This window comes from Marmota monax, unplaced genomic scaffold (assembly GCF_021218885.2).
Source record: "Marmota monax isolate L192 unplaced genomic scaffold, Marmota_monax_Labrador192_F-V1.1 WCK01_AAM20220418_F8-fsc00015, whole genome shotgun sequence".
NCBI classification, from domain to species: domain Eukaryota; kingdom Metazoa; phylum Chordata; class Mammalia; order Rodentia; family Sciuridae; genus Marmota; species Marmota monax.
In genome coordinates, this window is record NW_026692194.1 from 16,935,046 (window position 1) to 16,957,859 (window position 22,814).

The 22,814-nt window shown below is 34.6% G+C and overlaps 1 protein-coding gene across 32 annotated transcripts in view; it reads left to right on the forward strand.

Annotated features, from left to right (window-relative positions):
* Positions 1-22,814, forward strand: part of Nrxn1 (neurexin 1) — a 1,098,127-nt gene that overhangs the window by 787,172 nt on the left and 288,141 nt on the right. For all 32 annotated transcript variants that reach the window (XM_058573180.1, XM_058573183.1, XM_058573188.1 and 29 more), the window contains one exon: positions 6,175-6,356. In XM_058573180.1, the coding sequence (XP_058429163.1) occupies positions 6,175-6,356 (182 nt within the window). The remainder of the gene's footprint in view (positions 1-6,174; positions 6,357-22,814) is intronic.

Sequence of the window (22,814 nt, forward strand, 5' to 3'; positions counted from 1 at the left end):
CAATGAAATTTTGAAATAAGGACATAATGATGAAGGACATAATGATGTCTTCAACTGTTACTGCATAGTTACTAATTAATCAAGAATTTACATAGCTTATTTAATGCTCTTTCAAACATTTTTTTCTCTTAAAGAATGTAATGGTATGATTTCTTCTGTCTCCCTCCCTTCTGCCTATAGCTCTAATGCAAATCGATTTCTGAATTACTTCCCAGAGACTTTTTAATAAAATTCACTTACTGCTTGAGGGAGTCCAGTTTCAGAAGGGAAGACATAAACATTTGATGTTCTTAGGATTATTGGTTGTGGGACTATTTTGCTTGGTTTTGTTTTTAGCTCTGAATCACTATGTTGTCTTTGTGGTTTTGTGGCAGGTTTCGTAATCTAATTGGCAAAAGGTCTACCAGTAGCTTGGTTTTATTCCCACCATAAACCTAGACTAGGTGACTTTGAAAAGTTTCCCATGATTTTGAATGTGGGGGTGTGGGGGATGCAGTACTGGAGATTGAACTCAGGGGCATTTGACCACTGAGCTTCATCTCCAGCCCTATTTTGTATTTTATTTAGAGACAGAGTCTCACTGAGTTGCTTAGTGCATCCTTTTTGTTAAGGCTGCCTTTGAACCTGCAATCCTCCTGTCTCACCTCCAGAGCTGCTGGGATTACAAGTGTACACCACTGCAACTGGCTAGAAAATTCATATTTAATGCTGACATCTTAACTAGACTGTAGGTGGAATCAAAACTCTGCTTATTGATTAATATTGCATTACTTTTAATTTTCATCTGAAAGCATGGCAAACTTTGGAAAAAAAGTGTTAGATCCCTGTTTCAGTTAATAGAAACATAATGGTTGGAAATGTTTCATGTTGGCTACAGGATGACATTTGAGGAATTATAGGCTTTCAAGAAAGAACCTTTTATTCACATACTTATGTTATGGGTTAGAACCTAATCTTTTCAGAAGTTAATTGTATTATTGTTCACGTGGCAAGAATTCAGAGCAACCAGTAACTGGACAGACCTGTACAGGCTGAGTGGTTATCATTTTCAGACAGATTCAATCCATTTGGGGTAATATATTAGACTTTGCAAAAACAAAGTGAGGTTAAAGTGGGCACATTTAGGGTGGAGATGGTTGGTAAGAAAGAGCAGGAGGGAAAAGACTCACCTTTTATGTAAGTAATAAGTTCAAGAAGATCTAAAAATACTTCTTATTACACATTGCAGGCAGTTCAAACATTAGAATGGGGAACCCATGTGTAATTTTTACAAATGTTTCTTTTAGTTTAAAGTGTGTTGACATTGCTAAATTTGCATCTGATGGAGCCAGCTTTGTCAATGACAAAGTAAGTAATATAGACTTGCTACAGACCTTAAATGTAGAGATTGCTGAAAACCACTTTAAGTTTGAATCATCCATACATTGCGCATGTGATAAATGCCAAGGTTAGTTTGCAATATATTGATTAGGAGTCATGGCACTGATGCGTTAGCACTTATTATATAGAAACATGCATTAATAGAAAGGCAACACATTTTTCACGCTCCTCTCCACGATGATAAAAATCACCACTGTGGTTAAGATGTACTACCACTGCACATTTAATTCACTTACATAATAAAAGAAAACATCTTTCTGTAAAAATAAAATTTAAAATGTAAAGCTAGTTTGCAGCTCATTTTATGTATGCTTACCTCTTTATTTAATAGTCAAGTGACTATTTTGCCTCATATTATAAATCTTTCCATTCTAGATATTTTATGGTAATGAACTAATATTCTTTTTCTCGTGAAAGCTCCCATGTGATACAGTTTAATATCACTTCCATTGTCAACTATTAGTGCATATAATAATAGTGCATATAAATAATACTATATATAAAAAATTGCTATTCAGAGAATGAAATACTGGAAAGATTAATAAAACTGCCACATTCTTTTTTTTTAAAGTATTTGATTTGAACATTACTTTCAAATACATCAAACTTTCCTAAAGGCTCTTCTGTTAAAATAAAACAAAAATATTGCAATGTTATTTTATATTTTTATAACACATACACATGCACACATATACACAATCCCAATTGTTCTAAGATTTATTGGGCATTTACCATATTCTGGGAATTGGAGTATGGTGTTACTATGCAATATCTCATTTAATGCTGACAGAAGTTCTGTAAGGTAATGCTGCTATTCCTGTTTTTTTAAAGATAAAAACCCCATGTCTTAAAATAAATCACTTGTTAAGGTTACACAGTTAGTAAATAATAAAGTTTAAATTTGAACCCAGGTCTGACTAAGTCCAGAGTTTACATCCTTAGTTTCTAAGTTCCTCTTCTGCAATAAGCATTTTTACCCTTGATTCACATAAGAAAAATGAACATAAATGAGTTAGGGTTTGAAACTTCAGTCAAATGACTGACAATATTTGATTACAAGAATAAATATTGCTGTATTAAAGGGAGAATTTTGAATATAGGAAATTTTTTCAAGTTTGATGCAAAGTAAATTTTATAAAAAGAAATTAGGATGCCTCTGGAAATAGATAAAACAGAGTTGTGGGAGGACTGGATATCTGATTCTGGAGAAAAAGGAAACTAGAAATGGTCTCAAGGTTTGGCAGGTAGTTGTAAAATTGTTTTTCTTTGTTTTAGTCAAACCTAAAGAACTAAAAATTAGCTAATCTCATGCTATTTACCAAGTCTTACCACATATTGAAAACGGGTAGTTAGTAAATAATATAGGAAATCAAAGTTGAGGTAGTAATATTATGACATAATCATCTAAGGTTTATAACTGTATGACTAGAAACATTTACAGTTCCAGAAGTTTGGGAAATGTATTCCAACTTAATATTATCTTGAATATATTAAATGTTCTGTCATTTCACATTTACATGTTTTTTTTTTGTTGTTGTTGTTGTTGTTTGTTTGTATGTTTTAAAGCATTTTGAGGCAAAAGGAGAGTATAAGAGCTTCATGTGCAAAAGACACTTTATGAACATGAGACCCTATTAGAATGTTGTAACAGTTGGCCTTGAAAATTTCAGACTGAAATATCCAATTAACTTTTTCTTGACCATCTTGTTATGACAGAAACATTTCTGTAATAATAATAATAAAAACAATAGGCACTGAAAAAGGAGTCTGTCTACTAGTTTTTGTATCAGCTTTGCCACTTAACCAAGTATGTAGCTTTAGATAACAGGTTAATTCTTATAGCTAAATTTCTTCAATTATAACATGGGAGTAATGTTTATCCCACTTTCTTTACATAAATAGATAAAAGAACAAAGTCATTGTGAAAGTGATTTTTAAAGTCGCTATGAAATTAAGGTAATGTTGATTTACAATACTACTTTTTTGTCAATTTTGATTTTAAAAAAATCTGAATTCTTAGATGATATATATTGTTCCATAGTAGCTCTAATTTTGAACTTTTATTTCACATGACAGCCATATCATTAGAGAACAAAGTTAATCAAAAGGAAAAATGTAAATTAACCATTGAGTAAATATCAGCATTCAGAGGTAGCTGGCAACCAGTACATCTCCTTTCAAAGAAATTTCAGCTTTTATATGTTCTATTTTTATTAACATATGCTTTACTGAAATAGTTAATATTAGTTATCTGCAAGACTCAGCAAGCATAAAAATATTTACCAGACAGTACTTGATGATGTAGGACATAAATGGCTCTGGAAAGCTCTGGCATTTCTGATATACGGTTTATATATTCCAAATTTTATTTGCTTGCACATTGACTGGTGTCTTTGAAATATGACTTATTTTTTCTCACATGAGAGAGATGAACTTCTTTTATGCATTAGCATCCAAAAAAATTAACAGAGAAGTGCACAGCCTCCATACCATTTCATTTAAACAATATTCTGGTTTTAATACTTTTATATCCAACTGTCTTCTGACTTGTTTGTTGGATATATCTACCAAGGGTCTATATATCAAGGGATTATTTTACCCTTAAATATATTTTTTTACCCTTAATATTAAATATATTATACTCTTAATATTAAATATAATATTAAATATATTATACCCTTAATATTGTTTTACCCTTATTATAGAGGTCTTTGAAGATCAAGGGACCATGGATACATCTGAGATGTAAAAAAAGTTTGGTTGCCCCCACCCCAACCTAAAAGCACAAAATCTGTCAGGTGTATAATTATGTGCAAATGTGGCAAATTGGTCATCATATAAATTTAATGTATAGATATTTTTAAAGCATATTGCTGAAACAAGTCCCATCATTATGTACAATTATAATGTACCAAATTAAAATTGTGGGGGGAAAAAAACACATTCCTGAGTGAGGCATAGTGGCACCTTTCTGAAACACTAGCTACTTAGGGGACTGAAGCAAGAGGATTTCAAGTTCAAGGCCAACCTGGGCAACTTAGTGAGAACCTGTCTCAAAATAAAAAAGAAAAAAAGGTTGGGTATGTATTTCAGTGGTCGAATGCCCCTGGATTAAATCCTAGTACTATAAAAACAAACAAACAAAAACTCACCATAGTGGTGTACATAAAAGGTTTACACACTGGTATTAACTCTGAGTAGAATTTATTTTTCCATAAAACAGGATATTTCGTGGCTTCATTTTTAATGTTGCTTTTCTTTTCTTATTTGACACACAGTAGGTATAATTGATCTCCAAAGAAATAAATTCAATATGGAATATTCTATTTCCTAACTACCTAATCTTGTACATATGAGAAGCACCTTTTGAAAGATGGAGACCTGTGAAATCCAGGGATGCAGTTTGAAGGCCTAAAACCCAATGGTATAGACTAGTCTGGGTTTGAAGACTTAAGAACCAGAATTCCTGACAGCAGGAGAAAACTGACATCCCAGCATAGGCAGTCAGGCAAAGATAGAAGGAAAATCCAACTTTCCTCTACCTTTTGTTCTATTCAGGCCTTCAGTGAATTGGGTGATGTTCACTCACATTGGATGGGACCACCTGCTTTACTCAGTTCTTCAATTCAAATGCTTACCTCTTCTAGAAACAGGATTTCAGGATAAGCCTGAAAATAATGCTTCACCAGCTATTTTAGCACCCCCATGACTCAGTCAAGTTGACATCCATCATAGTAGGTACACACTGAATCCCTGTCTTCATTCTTTGTTTTGGAAGGCTATACTCTTCTTTATGAATTATCCTTAACACCTGTTCCTAGGCTAATTAAATAAACATTTCTATAGTCTCCTTTAGTGTAGAGGAAGTTCTCTTTTTCCTTCTCCTCTGTGTAAATCTTTGCATGTCTCTTCTGAATATAGTCACTCAAGGAATTCATTTTATTGCCTTCATTGAGAATGCATTGTTAGTAGTGCAATGAAGTAGAGCTTCTGGGTATTTGGAAGCTGTTTGAAATAAAACCCTTTTTTAAATTAAGTTGGCTAATTTACTGATATCACTAACATGAACTAAAATTTGAACACTCACAAAATGAGATCTGACATTATTCTCAGTGCTGTAACTAGTATTCACTTTGGTGGGATAGGGGAGTGGGTCTTTATAGTGCTGAATAGTTTGACAGCCATTAGATGTTGCTTGTTACATAAGACTTGACTGGTATAGATAGAATCTATTATCTGTATTTTCTTGACATGACTACTGGGGCTTATGGCTCTTCATTCGTTAGTTATCATCTGTCACATGTGAATGGAACTTTTCCCCATAAAAGTTTGATTCTCAGAGTATTTGTTGTGATTTGTTCCACAATGTTGTATGACCCTGTCACATCTACATGCAGTTCTTGTTTCAGAAACAAGTTGATATATGTCTCTGCTGCTTTTTGGAAGCCTCTAGTCAATGTTTCCTACTAAACTATTTTAAAAACTGACAGGAAGAAATAAAACCCCATTACATTCCATACTTGTCTAACTCAATGGAAAGAGACGTAATCGACTGTTTGTTCTGAAACACCTGCTGGTAGATTTAATGAGTGTATTAAAAATGGAGCTGCTTTTCTATTTCTTTTAAAACAACTCTGTCCTCTTTCTTGAGCATGTTTGATTGAAATTTATTATTTGCTTTGCCGTAGTTTTTCTGTGTAAAACTAATGCTTTACTGATACATGAACTTGAGAAACATGGGAAAGTGGGGATTGGATATATTGGGACTAATTGGTTTTGGTTTTTGTTTTACAGCTGGGACAACGTATATCTTTAGCAAAGGTGGAGGACAAATCACGTATAAGTGGCCTCCTAATGACCGGCCAAGTACAAGAGCAGACAGACTGGCCATAGGGTTTAGTACTGTTCAGAAAGAAGCAGTCCTGGTACGAGTGGACAGTTCTTCAGGCTTGGGGGACTACCTAGAACTGCATATAGTAAGTACTTTTTACATGCATTTCAGCTTTTACATTTTACTATTTGCTTTTCTTGTATAATTTATAGTTTCCCATCTTGTGTGTTATTTTTCTTCTCCCAGAAACCTGTTCTATGCTATGGAAAATATGAATATAACCTGGAGATATTAAAATTTTAGACCTACTACTATTGTTACTATATGCTTTATAATAGAAAAAAAAGGTTTATTCCCCTTTAGAGTGTGAATTCCTCTCAATTTGGTCTTTTCAAATACTTTTTGGAGCAGTTTTTGTGTCTTTAGGCAGACTTGCCAAATTAATAAAATGAGTTATTGCTCAGTAGATACTATACCATCTGGTAGGACGCAGGAGGCCATAATGCTGGTAACAATCAAAGATCTGGATTCAGTATTCTCATTTCTCTTCTTGCCAGGGAGAAAATTTGTCAAAAGTTATATGAAATGGAAGGAAGGAAAGGAAACTTATTTGAGGATGTAAAAGAAAATGGCAAAAATATTGTTTCTATGCCATTTTTTTACTCATTTTGATATGTGTAAGGAAAATATTATAGATACTTAACCACTTCTGTCCCAGGACCACTCCTTTATCTGTAAGCTCTAAACTGTTCCCAAGAATTTGCCCAGCATATAGTAGAAGGCAAATAGTAGTTCCTGAAAGAAAAATTTTTCATTTCTTTTTAAAGTTGCCATAATTAACTTCATAATTCAGGGACTCTTTGCTCTATCTCTGTGTTCAAAGAATTATTAGTGTGTGTGTGTGTGTGTGTGTGTTTGAACTCAGGGCCTTGAGCATGCTAGGCAAACCCTCTACCACTGAGCTATATCCCCAGACCCCTATTTGATTTCTCAAATATAGTTTATCTAGAGCCCTCTTATCTTGTGATCATGTAGATTTGATTTGTGTTGTTTTGTTCTATCCCTGTAAGTTCCCCTTTTATCAGCGTTTATGCCTCAAAGGATGTGTGACTGGGTCATGATGTTCTCTCCTTTTGGAAACTGGACTGTAGGCCCCAATCCTAAAATAATTAGAAAAACCACCAAACCACAGAATAGATTAACACAGAATAGAATGATATTTTAATTCCAAAATATTTTATTAGTTTCTTAATCTTACATTTACATTACGCTTCTGGAATTCCCAATAAGCAGAGTAAGGGTTGACACTGACTGCAAAGACTGAATCCATTGCTAATCTTGAAAAAATAAACAAAAAAACAACACCTCAGCACAACTGTTATTGAACCATCGTAAATTTCCCATTTAAAATGGGGTTGTCAGAATGGCAACTCTGGGAAAGTAATTTCAGCTGCCTTTCAGCAAATATCTAACAATCAAAACGGAAAGCATCTGGGTTTTTATGGCATCGTAAATAAATGATCAGTGGAGGTAAACTTAACTAGTGGAGTAAGGAATCTTGCTGTTTAGAGTCATCTCAAGTTTCAGTACAGACTTGCTCAGTTCTGATTTAACAGCCTTGCTACTTCAAAAAATAAATAAATAAAAAGGGAAGAAAATAAGGGTTTTTTCCTTCTAAAAGAAATTACTTATTGATCCATAACCAATTACACTTTTAGCCTGCAAAAGTTTCCACAGTGATCATTCTCAAATCATAAGGGGCGTAAGTAGTTTGAATTACTCAAACTACTGTTGTTTGTTTTGTGGTCAAAACAAAGAATGGATACTTCTTTCCAATTCTGACCAAATGCATAGAGTTCTTTCATAAGCAAAGGATTGATTGACTTTCTAGGCATCTGTACCATCTCAGAATCGTCCACAGCTCCTTTTCAGGTAGTGGGTTTCTTGCAGTGTCCTGTGAGTACCTCTTTCTTTCTCCATCTCTCTTTTGGTCTTGCTTGGACATTCAGTTTGGATTCAGAACCTGTCTCTACATACCTTATCTTGGATTTGAAATCTTCAAATTCTCCCTTTTTCATAGAGTCTGTGATTAAAAGGATATTAGTTCCCTGGGATTCCCAAATACTATTGTTTGTCCTCCCTATCTGCTCTTGTATCAATTACTAGGACCCACTCTTAGTCCAAATCTGGCCAAATAAAACTTTTGGTCTCCTTCCCCTTTCTTCCATTGTCTACAAGAGTAGCTCAGCCATTTGTAACTCAATTAAGTCCTTCATGTGGATAAAAGTTACTTCTTTAGATGTTTTAACATAAAACAAAAATCAAAACAATGCCACTTTTGTTTTAAACTACTGAAATTTATCTCTAATTCTTTTTCATAACACTGGATACATGCAAGAAGAAAAAGAGGAATTAAAAATGAAAAGAGCTGGGTATGATGTCACATGCTTTCTATCCCAACTAGTCAGGAGGTCAGGCAGGAAAATCACAAGTTTGAGGCCGGTTTCTGCAACTTAGCAAGATCCTATCTCAAAATAAAAAGGACTGGGGATGTAGCTCAGTGGTAGAGCATTCCTGGGTTCAATAACCAGTACTACACATGTGCACACAAATATTGAAAGAAAAAAAAAAACAGAGGAAGTTAAGAAGGCAGAAATTTAGGAGAAAGAAAAGGAAGAGAACAGAGTCTCAAGATGATACCTAGGAGTGATAGAATCAGAACTATTCTTTGTATCAATACTTAGTTTTGAGAATATTCAAAGACTGTTTTATCAAATTATTTATGTACCTTTGAAGTTATCCGAGTTGTCCCAAATAAATTCTTCTACTTTTTATAGGACTGGAAATTTAGAAGTAAAATAAGACTTTTAGCACTTTAGATTATTACTTTTGCTTGATTTTGGTTTAGAAATATAAATAATCTGAAAATTAGGTCAGGCACAGTGGTGCACACTGATAGCCTCAGTGACTTGAAAGGCTGTGGCAGAGGATCACAAGTTTGAGGTCAGCCTTAGCAAGCTTGCAGGACTGTCTCAAAAAAAAAAAAAAAAAAATTAAAAAGCTGGGGATGTAGTTCAGTGGCAAAAGGCCCCTGGGTCTAATCCCCAGTTAAAAAGACTTAGCCAATTGGTGATTGGTATAATAGATCGTATGTTTTATCTATGAAACTTAGAAATTTAGAAATTTTGGTTATCCATTAAACTGCCAAGAAAATTTTTATAAGTCTTCAAAGTCAGAAAGTATAAACTGTATCCTGATCTTGTTCAAAAATCTTATTTCCATCCTTAATTGATAGAGTGAGGCAATAAACAGAGAAGTTGATTGCATTCTTGCTAAAATGTATAATGCTGTTTCAATTAGATAACTTTTAAAATCTGATTGGCATATCATTTCAATGAAGATTTGAATGTTTGATAAGGTTTTTCATCCCATTTTTCAGAGTGATGAAGTTTGATTTCACTTGAAAATGTAATCACATTTAAATTTTGATTAACTGTACTCTGAAAAATACAAAAACTTAGGACAAAATGACTTTTGAATCAAGTGTCCTAGTTTTGATACATGGATTTTTTTTGTTATATTACTATAAATGAAACTACTGTTAAGTTCAAGCCACATGATATGACTATTAAAATTGTAAGGTTTTATGAGAAGATGAGAGGAAGATAAAGACATGAAATGAGGGGCTTAGTTTACTACCTAGAATTTAAATGCTCAATGAAAGTGTTCTGAAAAAAAAATTATTATTTAATTAAATATTGAAAATATTGTGCTTTGGTTAAATATAAACTCACAACTTTCTCATAGTCAAAACAAATTGACAGAAACAATTTAGTTTCTATATAAGTGTGTGAAAGTCAGATCTAAGTTCTTATTGACACTATAGAGAATGTGTAACACTCAATATACAGCAGATTATTGGAAAGTTACATATTTTAATTGATGTTATTTTCCTAAATCTTGAACTAAGAATTAATTATGGTGTTTGGTTATTTCGAGCAAGTATGTAATGAACATTTTTTTTTTATTGGATGAATAATGATCTCTCCTTAATTGTTACATCATTTATTGAGCTACACTTATTGTAGCTCAACTTTTATCATGAACTGTTCCCTAGTAATTTCATATCTGCCCATTTCTTTCAAAGGAGATAAACCTTATGATGACAGAGAACATGATTTATAATAATGATGATCATTAATAAGGAAAATAACATAGAAGTGTGGCTTTTATCATTTATTTCAGACTTTCTAGTAGTCTGATCATTAATATTTATTAAGCATCTAATATGGCCCAGGTCCGTGTTAGGCTCTATAGATATTAATGAGCTGGCCACTCAATACCTACTTTAGTAAATATTTGTTGAATGAATAAACAGGCAAGCTGATGATGGTATCCTCACCACCAGGCAGCTTAGATTATTTATAGTAAACATTTTGTCCCAAAGTAACAAGCATTTCTTGGTATTTCTCTGTCTTGCTATTTCTTCATCTCTCCTTCTTGTTTACATGTATATTATTTGTAAGAACAATGGACAAATGAAAGGTTTTCCAGATAGAGAATCTAAAGTGACTTATAAACTGTAAAGCATTTGACTATAAACATTTGAATTAGCGATATTAAGGATTATTGAATCAGTATTGAAAAAATTCTTAATCTAATAGGTGAAAAATTGAGCTAAATTTAATTTTATCAGCTATATAATGAAATTGTACCAATGCTGTCACTTGTAGAAAAGTCTCTTCTTGTGTTAGTTTAGTGTCCTTAACTGGAGATTACTTAACATCTTTCTGATTTATAGAAGAAAGTGGCTACAAAGGTGGGCTCCTTCATTGCCATGAATATTAAAGAATGCATTGGTTCTGACCAGAGGAGATGGCATGGAGGGTGGAGCTGAGGAAGAGTGATGAGTGCTCTTTGAAATCCTTTCATCTTGGGAGCATGAAAGAGCATTGCAAATTTGATTAGCGAATTGTTGTACATATTTGCCTTAAGTGTTTCTTCTTTGTACTTTGCTAGGCCGGAAGCTGTATTTTGAAACCAAGCTCTCCATTGATTTTGATTTAGAAGTACACCTTTTGATCAGCATTTTTAGTGTAACTAGAAGTGCAGTGTATTTATAGTAAATATCACATATCCCAAAATAGCTTACCAATATTGGTGATATGTCACATCTTCCTCATTTTTCTGTGCCTCTGTTTCAAACTTTTTATCTTACTGCTCTAAAATTCAATCCAAAAACATCTCTTTAAAGTTAGTAAGTATACATGGATGCATACCTGTATGAAGATAAAATCCAATTATTCCCCCCACACACAGACTTTTCTTGAATTGAAATGATACTCTATCTAAATGTTCTTTCAACCAACGCATGCACTAATTTATAAGGGTTTCACATTGCCATGTAATATTTAAATTCAACCCTGAAAATCATATACAGTAGATATTTTGTTTAGTTTTATTCTCACAGGAATTTAGAGTGCACATAACCTATTTGACTAGAATTTTAAAATAAAGACTAACCATAATGTCTTTTCTCAATGTGTTGTAAAATTCTTGTCCAAGCTTTGTGATATAAAAAACAAAGTTCTCTTTGGATAAAATATAAGAAGTTGTTGGTCACATTAAATGCTATCCAGATGTGTGGTCACTATTTGGGGGAAGATGGGAGACAAGCGAATCTATACAAATTCCTTCTTTCTTTGTTTTCTGTTGGAAGTCAACTTGAAAAACACAATGAAAAAGATTCCCCAAAGAATAATTACATATATTTGGGAATAACAGAACATTGTAAAGGGGCATATGTGTACCCTAGTTGATTGTGAATGTATTCAAAGACATGGATGCAAAGGGGTGCTTTTAGACAAAAATGAAGAGAAATTATATCAGATATTCTGAATCAATAATGCTTAACCACAGTGATGAATATCAAAAGTGACCTCAGTCTGAGGGTGAACAGCCCTTTTCGGGGCAGATGTCCTTGTAGACAGACTTTTTATATCAGGTGGCAGTGCTTTTATGCAATGTTGCAGTTTGGCAGCCTTGTGATAGGCAATCATGTGTAAGGACCCTTCTTTCAAAACTTCATGTCTTTGACTATTTATTTATTTAGTTAGTTATTTAGGGTTGACATATACAATTCATTTTGAGTCTGACAACCTTTACATGTCTTTCACAAAGTTAATTAGGTTTCTCATTTTCAAAGTTAGTACATCGTTTAGTCTCTCTAAAATGGCTTCTGGATTTCTAGAGCCTTTTTTTTTTCTTTTGGTCCTTCCTCCAAAATTCTATTGGTGTAAAATTTAATAAAAGAACAAAAACTACTATCTACCTGTCTCTGCTTGGTGGATGCACTTATCTATCACTCAGAGGTTTGTACTTCTGCTTCACTTTCTCAGTCAACCTTGGTTCTCTATTCTGAATACTTTCCAATCCATTTATATTGGTTAATTTGCTAAATTACTTCTTTGATCATGTTAAATTTTGCTAAATTGCATCTCCTATCATGTTACTCCTTTGTTAAAACACATTCATGCCTCCCAACTATGCACAGGGAAAGGCAAATTCTATGCCTAAAATTTAAAATTCTATGCCCCCAGCATCTCTGATCTCAATTTCCTTTTCACTGGTCCATTTTCTACAATTCTCTACTTATTTCTCCACTCCAGCAAAATGTATTAATCCACCTTTAAAAAGAATTTTCTTTTGTCATCTATTTCTGACTCCTGGATAAAAGTTTTTTTGTTTTTTTGTTTTTTTTCCCCATTGTCTCTCACTATCTGGATTCAACATAGTCATTAAAGTTTCTGATCAAATGTTTAGTGTTTTTAGGGGTGACCCTGGAATCTTCTTCTAGACTGCCAGAAGTTAGGACTCCAGAATCTCCTTGGAAGAACTGGAGAAACATGCCCAGAGTTTTACTTAGCTAGAGAAAAATCTTGTCCATAGACTCTGCTCCTTTGTACAATCACCATTTTTCTGACCCATTGCTTTGTGGTGGGTGCCAAGCTGTGGCACAGAATGGTTTCATACCTGTTCTGTTAGCCATGGACAAGTTGCCTTAGTAGGTCCTCTTTTCTTTGCCAAGCTGCTAAAACAAGGGAATCCTTTGCTGAATTTTTTTTGAGCTACTGACTATACCTCTTTTTTTAAATCTATTAATTATTTTTCAAAGCCCAATGTTCAGGAAACATTTCCTTTGACCAATTCAATAAACCACTGTGGAACTTCTATAATACAAGTAATTCTATAGGTGATTAGTTATTTATTTCTGTGTAGCAAATTATCCCACAATTTAGCATCTTAAAACAGCAAACATTTGTAATCTTTTACGGGCTCCCATGAATTTAAGAACATCTATCTAGGTTACTGCAGGAATCCCAGGAGACATAATAGCTAAGAACTTCTATGTTCTGAAGGAATCTGGTATGGTCACTCTCAAAATCCATACAAGAGTCTGTGTGTTACAGAAAGGAATGATGAGCAACAGTGAAAGCATATGCAAGTAGTTACTAAGTATGCAAGCTTTGCAGAAATCTAAACACAATATAGATTGATGGAAAAGAAATAAAGACATTGCACCAGGGTTAATAACTATTTTGAGGGATGCATAGTGAATAAGGGGTCATTTGCACACTGCTCAGGAAAATTCCTTTTACTGCAAAAAAGAAAAAGAAAAGAAAAGAAAGAAGCAAAATGCAAAATTCATGGCAGCAGTAGTTAAAAATGCAAGCAGCACAGTGAATGTGTCAGCCAAAGACCAGGAAACAAGATGATGGTGATGCTATGCATTAGAATCCTGTTAATGCTGATATTGGGTCACTCCAGATGTGAGCAGTTCATTCAACACTGCAGATGTGAACAGTTCATTTCAACTAGGTGAATATACTAGGGACTACTCAAGGTAATAATAGCATAGGTAATCAAAATTATAAATTAGGAGCAGAGGACTGGAGATAATTTTCATGAGGCCTGGGAAAATTCTTTTGATATAAGCATACATTTTTAGGGATATAGAATGCAATTCATTATGTCTTCAGAAATTTATTTTAGGAGGCAATATGTAGTCCTTGGGATTCTTATGTCAGCAAGACAGGAAGCCTTTGCCCTCTGGAGATGAGCTGCACAAACTGTTTAACTTCTCTGTCTAAAAAGCATATCCCTGATGGATGCTCAGTTGCCCTGAGAGAACATACTACACCTAAGTTTTTGTGTAGACACTTTAATTGAGGGCTCTTCCTATCCAAAAAAAAAAAAAAAAACACTTTTTTTTTTTTTTTAAAGCATAGCCCTAAGCAACTTAGCAAGACTTTGTCTCAAAATAAAACGTAAAAAGTGCTAGGGATATGGTGCAGTGGTTAAGTGCCCCTGGGTTCAATCCTGGTGAAAGGAAGGGAGGAAGGAAGGAAAGAAGCAAGGAAAGAAGGAAGAAGAATATATTTCCTCCTGACCTGTCCCTAAGACCTTCCTGTTCAATGAAGGGTAAAATTACAAGATGGCCAGACAAAATTGTTGAAAAATCAAAATTTAATTGATTAGCGAGTCTTGTTCTATGAAAACAAGTCCTATTTGAATATTCCTAAGAATCTACTCTGAATTTTAGCTATCAATGTCTACTGCTCACTTCCAAATCCATATCTCTAGTTGGGGCTTCTCTGACCATCACACTGGTATTCTAACAGTTTGCTCAGGGTCTTTACTTGGATGTCTCTCAGGCATCTCCAACTTACCACATGAGAAACTGAACTCCTCATCTTCCAACCACATACCCACCTACAGACTCCTAGACTAAATCTTGATGGGTTAACCCCATGCTTGCTTTTACAATCCCATTGATTTCTCAATTAATGCCCAAGATATTTAATTGGTACTTTCTAATAGAAATATAATGTGAGTCATTTATGGAACTTTAAATATTCTAGCAGTCACCTTAAAGGAAGAAAAAAAATAAATTTTATTTTAATAAGTAAAATTAACTTTAATAACATGTTTTACTGAAATTTATTTAAATTTTTATCACTTTAATATGTAATCAATATAAATCCATGTTTTGCCTCTCCATTCAGAATCTGGGTTTTTTTTTAGATTTTTGTCAGAAATGCTTTATATTTCGTAAAGCAGGCAGTGGTAAATTAAAATACTAAGTTATTCTAAACATAACTTAAGTGTTCCATGATTGAATCCTCTATTGGCTTTAAATTTATACTTAATTTAATTAAAATTTAATTTTAATTTAAAACATTTTAAACTCATCCTTAAGTTTAAAACATGTTAAATTCAGTCCTTCAATCCTATTAGCCACGTGTCAAGTGCTCATATGGCTACTGGTTACTCAGACTACTGGTTTTAGAATTTATCTGCTTTCTTTGTATCCCTTCCCATTGTTTCAGTTTAATGGCCTCTTCTTGGACTGTTGCAATAGTCTTCTAGTTAATCTGTCTGCTTTCAAAGATCATCCTCTTTCTAATCCATCCTCTGAACTACCACCAGCATGATTGTTGTAGAAGCAAAATTTTGCTATTTCAACCTCACCTTTTTGATATGTAATTGCAACTATCAACCTTGTTTGGTTGAAGACATACCTGACTAATAATATTCACTGATCTTCAGCACTAAGGGCTGCTCCCTAGTGAAAAAGAAGCAGTGAAAGTGATGTACAGTCCTGAGCTCTGTGACCAAAGTCTCATTCACCCATTTCCTTCTGCTGTTCTGCAAGGGTGTATCTCCAGTTTTCACCTGCAAATGGGGCTGGTTAGAGATGGGCATGGACTCCCATCTCTGGGAGGCTGTCAGCTTGGAACTCCTTCATAGGACTCATAGTTTTTTTCCCAATACCTATTTATTGGACTATGGGGAGAAATTGATTTTCTGTTTATCAAAGTCATGTCAAATTGTATATAGAAACACTTGGTAACTTATTTCTGTGGGACAAAGCAAAGTCAATGTCTAGAAAAAAATTGTGGAAAAAAAATATTTTTTTTTTTTGGTAGACTGTAGTCTCTTCTGGTTTTGTTGGTAACTTTCTCAATCAGGCAAAATTTTAGATTAAGTTTAAAGTATTTTCTGATGGCAAATTCTGCATTCATGCTGAACAGTGTGATACTAAGTGGCAGCAAGCCTCACAAGGGCAGCAAATTTCATTAATTCTGTGCATCTTTTTATTCCCTGAATCCAGCATGGGTCTAGAATTTACCAAGCAAGCAATCTGTATTTGTCAAAATAGTTTTTGGACATTAGAAAATCTGCCAAATTAAACTCTGTATTATATTTTGAAAACATTCAGTGGTAATAGATCAGTGCTGCCCAGGTCCAGGGCATTGTCTCCTTCAGAAGTTGATTTATATTTAATGTTTCATGAGTCAGTTAGTATACAAATCTTAGCTAACTTCTAGCATGTTTATAATTTATTTGCTAGTGTGTATATACATTGTTGTATAAAGGCAAGAGTCTGGTGACTTATACCTTAATCTGTTCTAATGGAGAAACACTGGCCTGTCCTGCATATAATTCAAAAGCCACCCTCTTAGCTTGTTCTACCATAAATGCACAGGCTGGATTTTCCTCACCTCCAGTTACTCCCTATTCTAACTCACAAATGTCATTGTTTAACAATTTGTTAACATATATGTAACAAAGCCTTTTATTTTTTTGGTACTGGGGATTGAAGCCAGGGGAACTCAACCATTGAGCTACACCCCCAACCCTTTTATCTATTTTTGATTCGGAAACAGGGTCTTGATGATTACCTTTGTGTCTTACTAAGTTGCTGAGTCTGGCTTTGAACTCATGATCCTTCTGTCCCAGCCTCCTGAGCCTAAGGGATTACAGGTTTGTGCTACTGTGCCTGGCAACAAAGATATTTGTTAAGTGCCAAGCACATTTCAGGGCACTAGACATACAAAGTCAAATGAGGGATGACTTTTGACATCAAATATCTTAGAATTTAATGGACAAAATTTATTGTAGTGGCATATTGGCAATAGAACGTAGGCATATAGGCTGATGTTAAATTGTCATGGTGTAGAATTATAACTGAAGGCTTTTAAATACCAGGAAAATATTCAGGATTGGCCTTTTTTTAAAAAAAATTTATATTTGTTCATTTTAATTATACATAACAGTGGAGTGTATTTTGACATATTTATACAAACATGGAGTACATCTTATTCTAATTAGGATCCCAGTCTTGTGGTTGCACATGATGTAGAGATTCACTTTGGTATATGTACATAGAAAAGGTATGTCAGATTGATCCCATTGTCTTTTCTATTCTTGTTCTCCCTACCTTCGCTTCATTCCCCTTTGTCTACTCCACTTAACTTCTACTCCTGCTCCCCCCCCACAACCCCTTATTGTGTGTTAGCATCCACATATCAGAAAGAACATGCATCCTTTGGTTTTTGGGGATTGGTTTATTTTTCTTAGTATAGTAGTCTCCAGATCTAAGCATTTAGCAGCAGAAGATATAAAGTCATTCTTTTTTATGGCTGAGTAATAATCTATTATGTATATATACTAAATTTTCTTTATCCATTCATCTGCTCAGGGGCACCTAGGTTGGTTCCATAGCTTAGATATTGTCAATTGAGTTGCTATAAACATTGATGTGACTGCATCACAGTAGTATGTTGATTTTAAGTCCTTTGGCTATATGCTGAGGAGTGGGATAACTAAGTCAAAGGAGGTTCCATTCCAAGTTTTCTGAGGAATCTCCATACTGCATTCCACAGTGTTGGCACCAATTCTCAGTCTCACTAGCAATGTAGGAGTATACCTTTCCCCCCCATATCCTTGCCAACATTTATTATTACTTATATGGGTAAGAACCATATGTTGAATTGGACAACCTAACAGGCACGGTCCCTAAGCCACATTGAAAAACCTCACCCCCCCCACTGGCACCAAGGCCAAATTTGGGGGCCAACAGAGGTAAGGCAAAGAACCTCACCCCCCAACTGGTGCATAGGCCTATCCACAAGTATGGCTGTCTTGATGTTTAATTAATCAGAAGGGAGGAGATGCTGAGAGCCATAGCCAAGTAGGAATGACGCATGGCATTTTGGTTTGAAAGGTGACCCTGCTCAGGGATTAGTGTGGCTCCAGGTTTAGGGTGGATCCTGCTGGGAGTAGGGTGGCTCCAGGATTAGGGCGGATCCTGATCCTGCTGCCTCAAGCGCCCCGCTCCTTTGGGTTCTGAGAGTATTGGTATGCAGAGCCCCGTGGAGGGAGTGTATTTTCCCAGAAAGTGCATGTAGAGTGCGGGTGAGAGTTTGGGAATAAAGAGTTGCTGTTTGAATCTACAAGGCTTTTGTGGTGGCTTGGTTATTTTGTGCCCAGCCAGACTGTGTCATTATTCTTGACTGTTGTCATTTTGACTGGAGTGAGATGAAATTTCACTATTTAATTATTTCTCTAACTGCTAGAGATATTGAACATTTTTTCATATATTTGTTGACCATTTGTATTTTTTCTTCTGCAAAGTGCTTGTTCAGTTTCTTTGCCCATTTATTGATAGGTTTTTTTTTTGTGTGTGTGTGTTAAGTTTTTTACGTTCTTTGTATATACTCGAGATTAATGCTCTATCTGCAGTGCAGGTGGCAAAGATTTTATCCCATTCTGTAGTCTCTGTGTTCATATTCTTGATTTTTTCCTTTGCTGTGAAGAAGCTTTTTAGTTTGATACCGTCCCATTTATTCCTCTCTTCAAAATATTCCCATTCTTTCTTTTCCCTAGTTACTCTCCCCTTCTTCCTAATCTTGTGCTCCCTCCACCACCCACCCACCCCTGCCTATTATTTTTATTTTTTTTGGGTACTAGTGAGCTTTAACACTGAACTACTTCTCTAGCCCCATTTTTCCTCCATTTGTGAGGCCTGAGTCAGATATTTTATATATTTATGAAACCGTTCTTTGTCCCCTAAGGCAAAGCTAATTGTGTCCTCCTTGGTACTATCAAAGTACTTCATTCTGGTATATTATTTGCCATAGTCATAGCTAATTTTTAATAAGTCCTTTTGGCTCACTAAACTGTGAACTCTTTAATGTTGGTGTCCACAAACTATGTATCTATACATATTTTTAAACACTAGCATGGTGCTTAATAAGTAATATGTTTTCTGATTAGGGAATGCATCCCTGAGTGGGTGGAGAAATAGGTGAACTCGATAATTCCCTGGCTCCCTTCCTTTTGACTGGTGGCCTCCTTGCCCTACTGCTGGTAGTTTTCCATTGCAGCCCAGGGGCTCACTCCAGCAGTGCTCTCCCTGGGGCAGAGCATGAGGTAGACTCCCAGAAGATAATGGCAAAAGCATGTGATGTCCTCCTGGGACTCCCGGTTTACAACCTACTGAGGAGCACACCCACCAGGCACAGGCCCAAGTGCTGAGGCCTATCATGCAATGCACTTTTTATTTCTGTGGCATCTTCTCAGGGAAGGAAGGCTTTTCTTATATTAGGCCATCGATCAGATTCACTTCCAGGATCAAATATTCCAAACAAAGTAATCACTTCTCTTAGATCTTAGATCTACTCTAGGTTTTACTTGTCTGCTGTCTGTATTATTTTCAGAATCTATATAATATATCTGTGTTATATATCCACATTCTGACTTGATGAGCTTAATCAAATTGGAGAATGAAAACAAACAAACAAAACCACTCCTGTGGTAATCAAGCCTAGATGATTAGGAATGTGGAGGTAATCAACCTCCACTACCCTGGCAATTTGATCATTTTTTCCCCTCCTCCTTTGCCAACCTCTGACACTTGCTTAAATGATGGAGGTGAAATTTGTTCTTCATTTATTAAATGTTTTCAATATTTTTTAAATTAAAATATATTAAATGCTTGAAGGTATTAACAGTTAATTATCATAAGTAGGGTTCAACTCCCCTTCTGAAATCATGCTTACCCAATTCATTTAATGAAACAACAATAACTAAAGCATCCCATTTAGCATGTACTGAGTGCTTACTATGAACCACATATTGATTTAAACGTTTTGCATAAAAATTATATTTCACTTAATATTCATTGTGATCCACTGAGGTATGAATTATTATCTCAATTTTACAGATGAGCAAACCACATTTTAAAATAAATTGACCAATATCACATAGGTAATAAATAACTTCCTGGATGTGAACCAGTTCTGTATGACTTCAAAGCCTCATTTTTTTTGTTAGTGCAAAGGAAAATTTAGGGCAAGCCCAAGTACTTTCTCAAACGATCATAAAATACAAATCTTAAGCCAGTGAGTATTTATGGCATATTATGTTTGAAGATTCCTTAAACATGCAGAAGCTGGAAATTCTGTGTCCCTCAAAATGAGTACACTAAATAACAATACTGCCATGACATAGCATGTAATATTTTGTGTAAAAATCCCTTTAATGGATGGAATTATAGGTTGTTTTTTTTTATTTTTTGAGTTATGCAGGAATGTAGGTCTAAACTAATACTACCACGAAAGTATCCACCTTCTGTGCAGATGAAAATAAAAATAGCATACATTACACTGAAAACTGACATAAGCCACAATCTGCAGACTTTCCCAGGTACCGAAGCTAATGCGTCAAGCCTAGACGGCTTGACCTACTTTAAAAAAAAAAAAAAGGACCCAAAAGGCAGGATAGAGTCTTGTATATTTAAGCAAGTAAATGAGGAAAGAGAAAGGGAAAATTTGTCCCTTGCTTGTAGCTTTTGCTGATTGGACATTTTTTTCCGACAGAGGTATTCAAAGGAAAAGTATGTCATCCTGTTCATTATTGTTAATTAGCAGTAAAAGCAGGCTTTGGGGGCTCCATGTCCCATAGGGCATCAGCACAGAAATGGGGCTGAAATTTTAGCAGTAATATGTGAAGTAAGGTCAGGCAGCTGTTATGCAGGTTTCAGAACTGAGTTCATCTGATGTTTAAAGGACAGGCATTGCAGAGATTTTTCACATTGTGGAAAAGAAAAGTTGCAAATTTTAATCCCCCTGTTCAATTTCTAATTCAAGGCTAGTGATTGGTCATTTCTAACTGGCTATGGTGAAGGGTGTTGACTAAGTGAAGGAGTCTCAGATGTTTTTGTTTTTGAAATTGCTACACAGATGTCCTTCATTGTTATGTGAGAAATATATTATAACCAATGGCTTCATAATTAATTGGTTTTCAGTAAACTTCCTCCATCTCCATAGACTATATTTCCATGGTTTAAGTGCTCTATTTTATTTTATTTACTGACTTTTAAAAATTATTTTATAAGCATCTAAACATAAACTGAATGCAATAGTCAGGTGATGCATAGAGTTGGGTCTACAAGGCCCACAATGTTTTATAATAGGATGTTCAGAAGGAATGGACTTTTATTGGTGGTGTTATGAATGAGAGTGTTTGCTTTTCAGAAAAACCCATATATTTAATAAATTTTATTTTTGAGACCATAAAGGTACTTGTGGAAAAATTCATAACACAAAAACAATGAGGATGCAAGTTAAAAACAGAATATCATATTTTTACTGTGGTGTCTGAAATTATTTAATTTTATGTATACACATATACATTTATTTTCTTTTATGTATGTGGTATATTTGAACATTATTTGAACACTTTTGAACATTATTTTAAAAGATGAAATATTATTCAGTGAAGCACACCATTCTGCAACTTGGTTATTTTTATGTCTGACATTGTTGCATTTTAGAGTATACAGTCTCATATTTTTCTCATAATATCCTATTGTATATATGTATGCCACAATTTATTGGACCATTTCCACATGATGAATATTTAAATTGTTTCAAAATTTTTATTACCTCAAACTTTAAAAGTTCTTATATCATTTCACATGTATAAAAGTATATGTTTAGGGGGATGGTAAATTCCTACAAGCAGAGCCACCATATATATTGTAAAATAGTCCTTGAGAAGACATCAAACTATTGAATACACTTGCCACCAGTATATGAGGATGTCACAAACTGGAATGATTTAATAGAAAAACAAATTGGCCTCATTATTTCTTAAGATGTCCAGCTCTTTAAAATGACTTTCTTTCTGGAGTATTTGATGAGAGTGTGTTTCCATTGGAATAATCACATGGTAAAAAGGTGATTATTAACTGTAGTCAGAAACTTTCTCCTATTCCAACAGAATTCACAGAACAACAATGGCCAACATTGTTGTTGTATAACAAGTTCATGAATCATGCCTGTTCTTTTCAGTAAAGCAGTGGCTGCCACACAGGCAAAAGTTAATGCCCTACGGGGAAATGGTCCTTGTTTCAGAGTCTGCCCCTGTGTTCTTCACCTCCTACACATCCTATAATTCTTAATTTTGCCCCTAGTCACTTCTTATTTTCAATCATGGTGTCCTCAGGACTCATGAGCTGCAGTGGAACGTGACAGGCTTTCAAATGCATTAATATTGTCAACAATATTGTGGTTAATCTTTATATAACAAACAGAGTAACAGCAGATGTGTTCTGCTATTAAGCACTTAGTAAAGCATAGATGGCTTATCTCTTGATAGACTATTTAAACAACAAAGTTCTTGAACTCAGAGGGTGGGTTATACCCAGGGACCAGCTCAGATGTGCTGTAGCATTTGATAATAGCTAAGATTG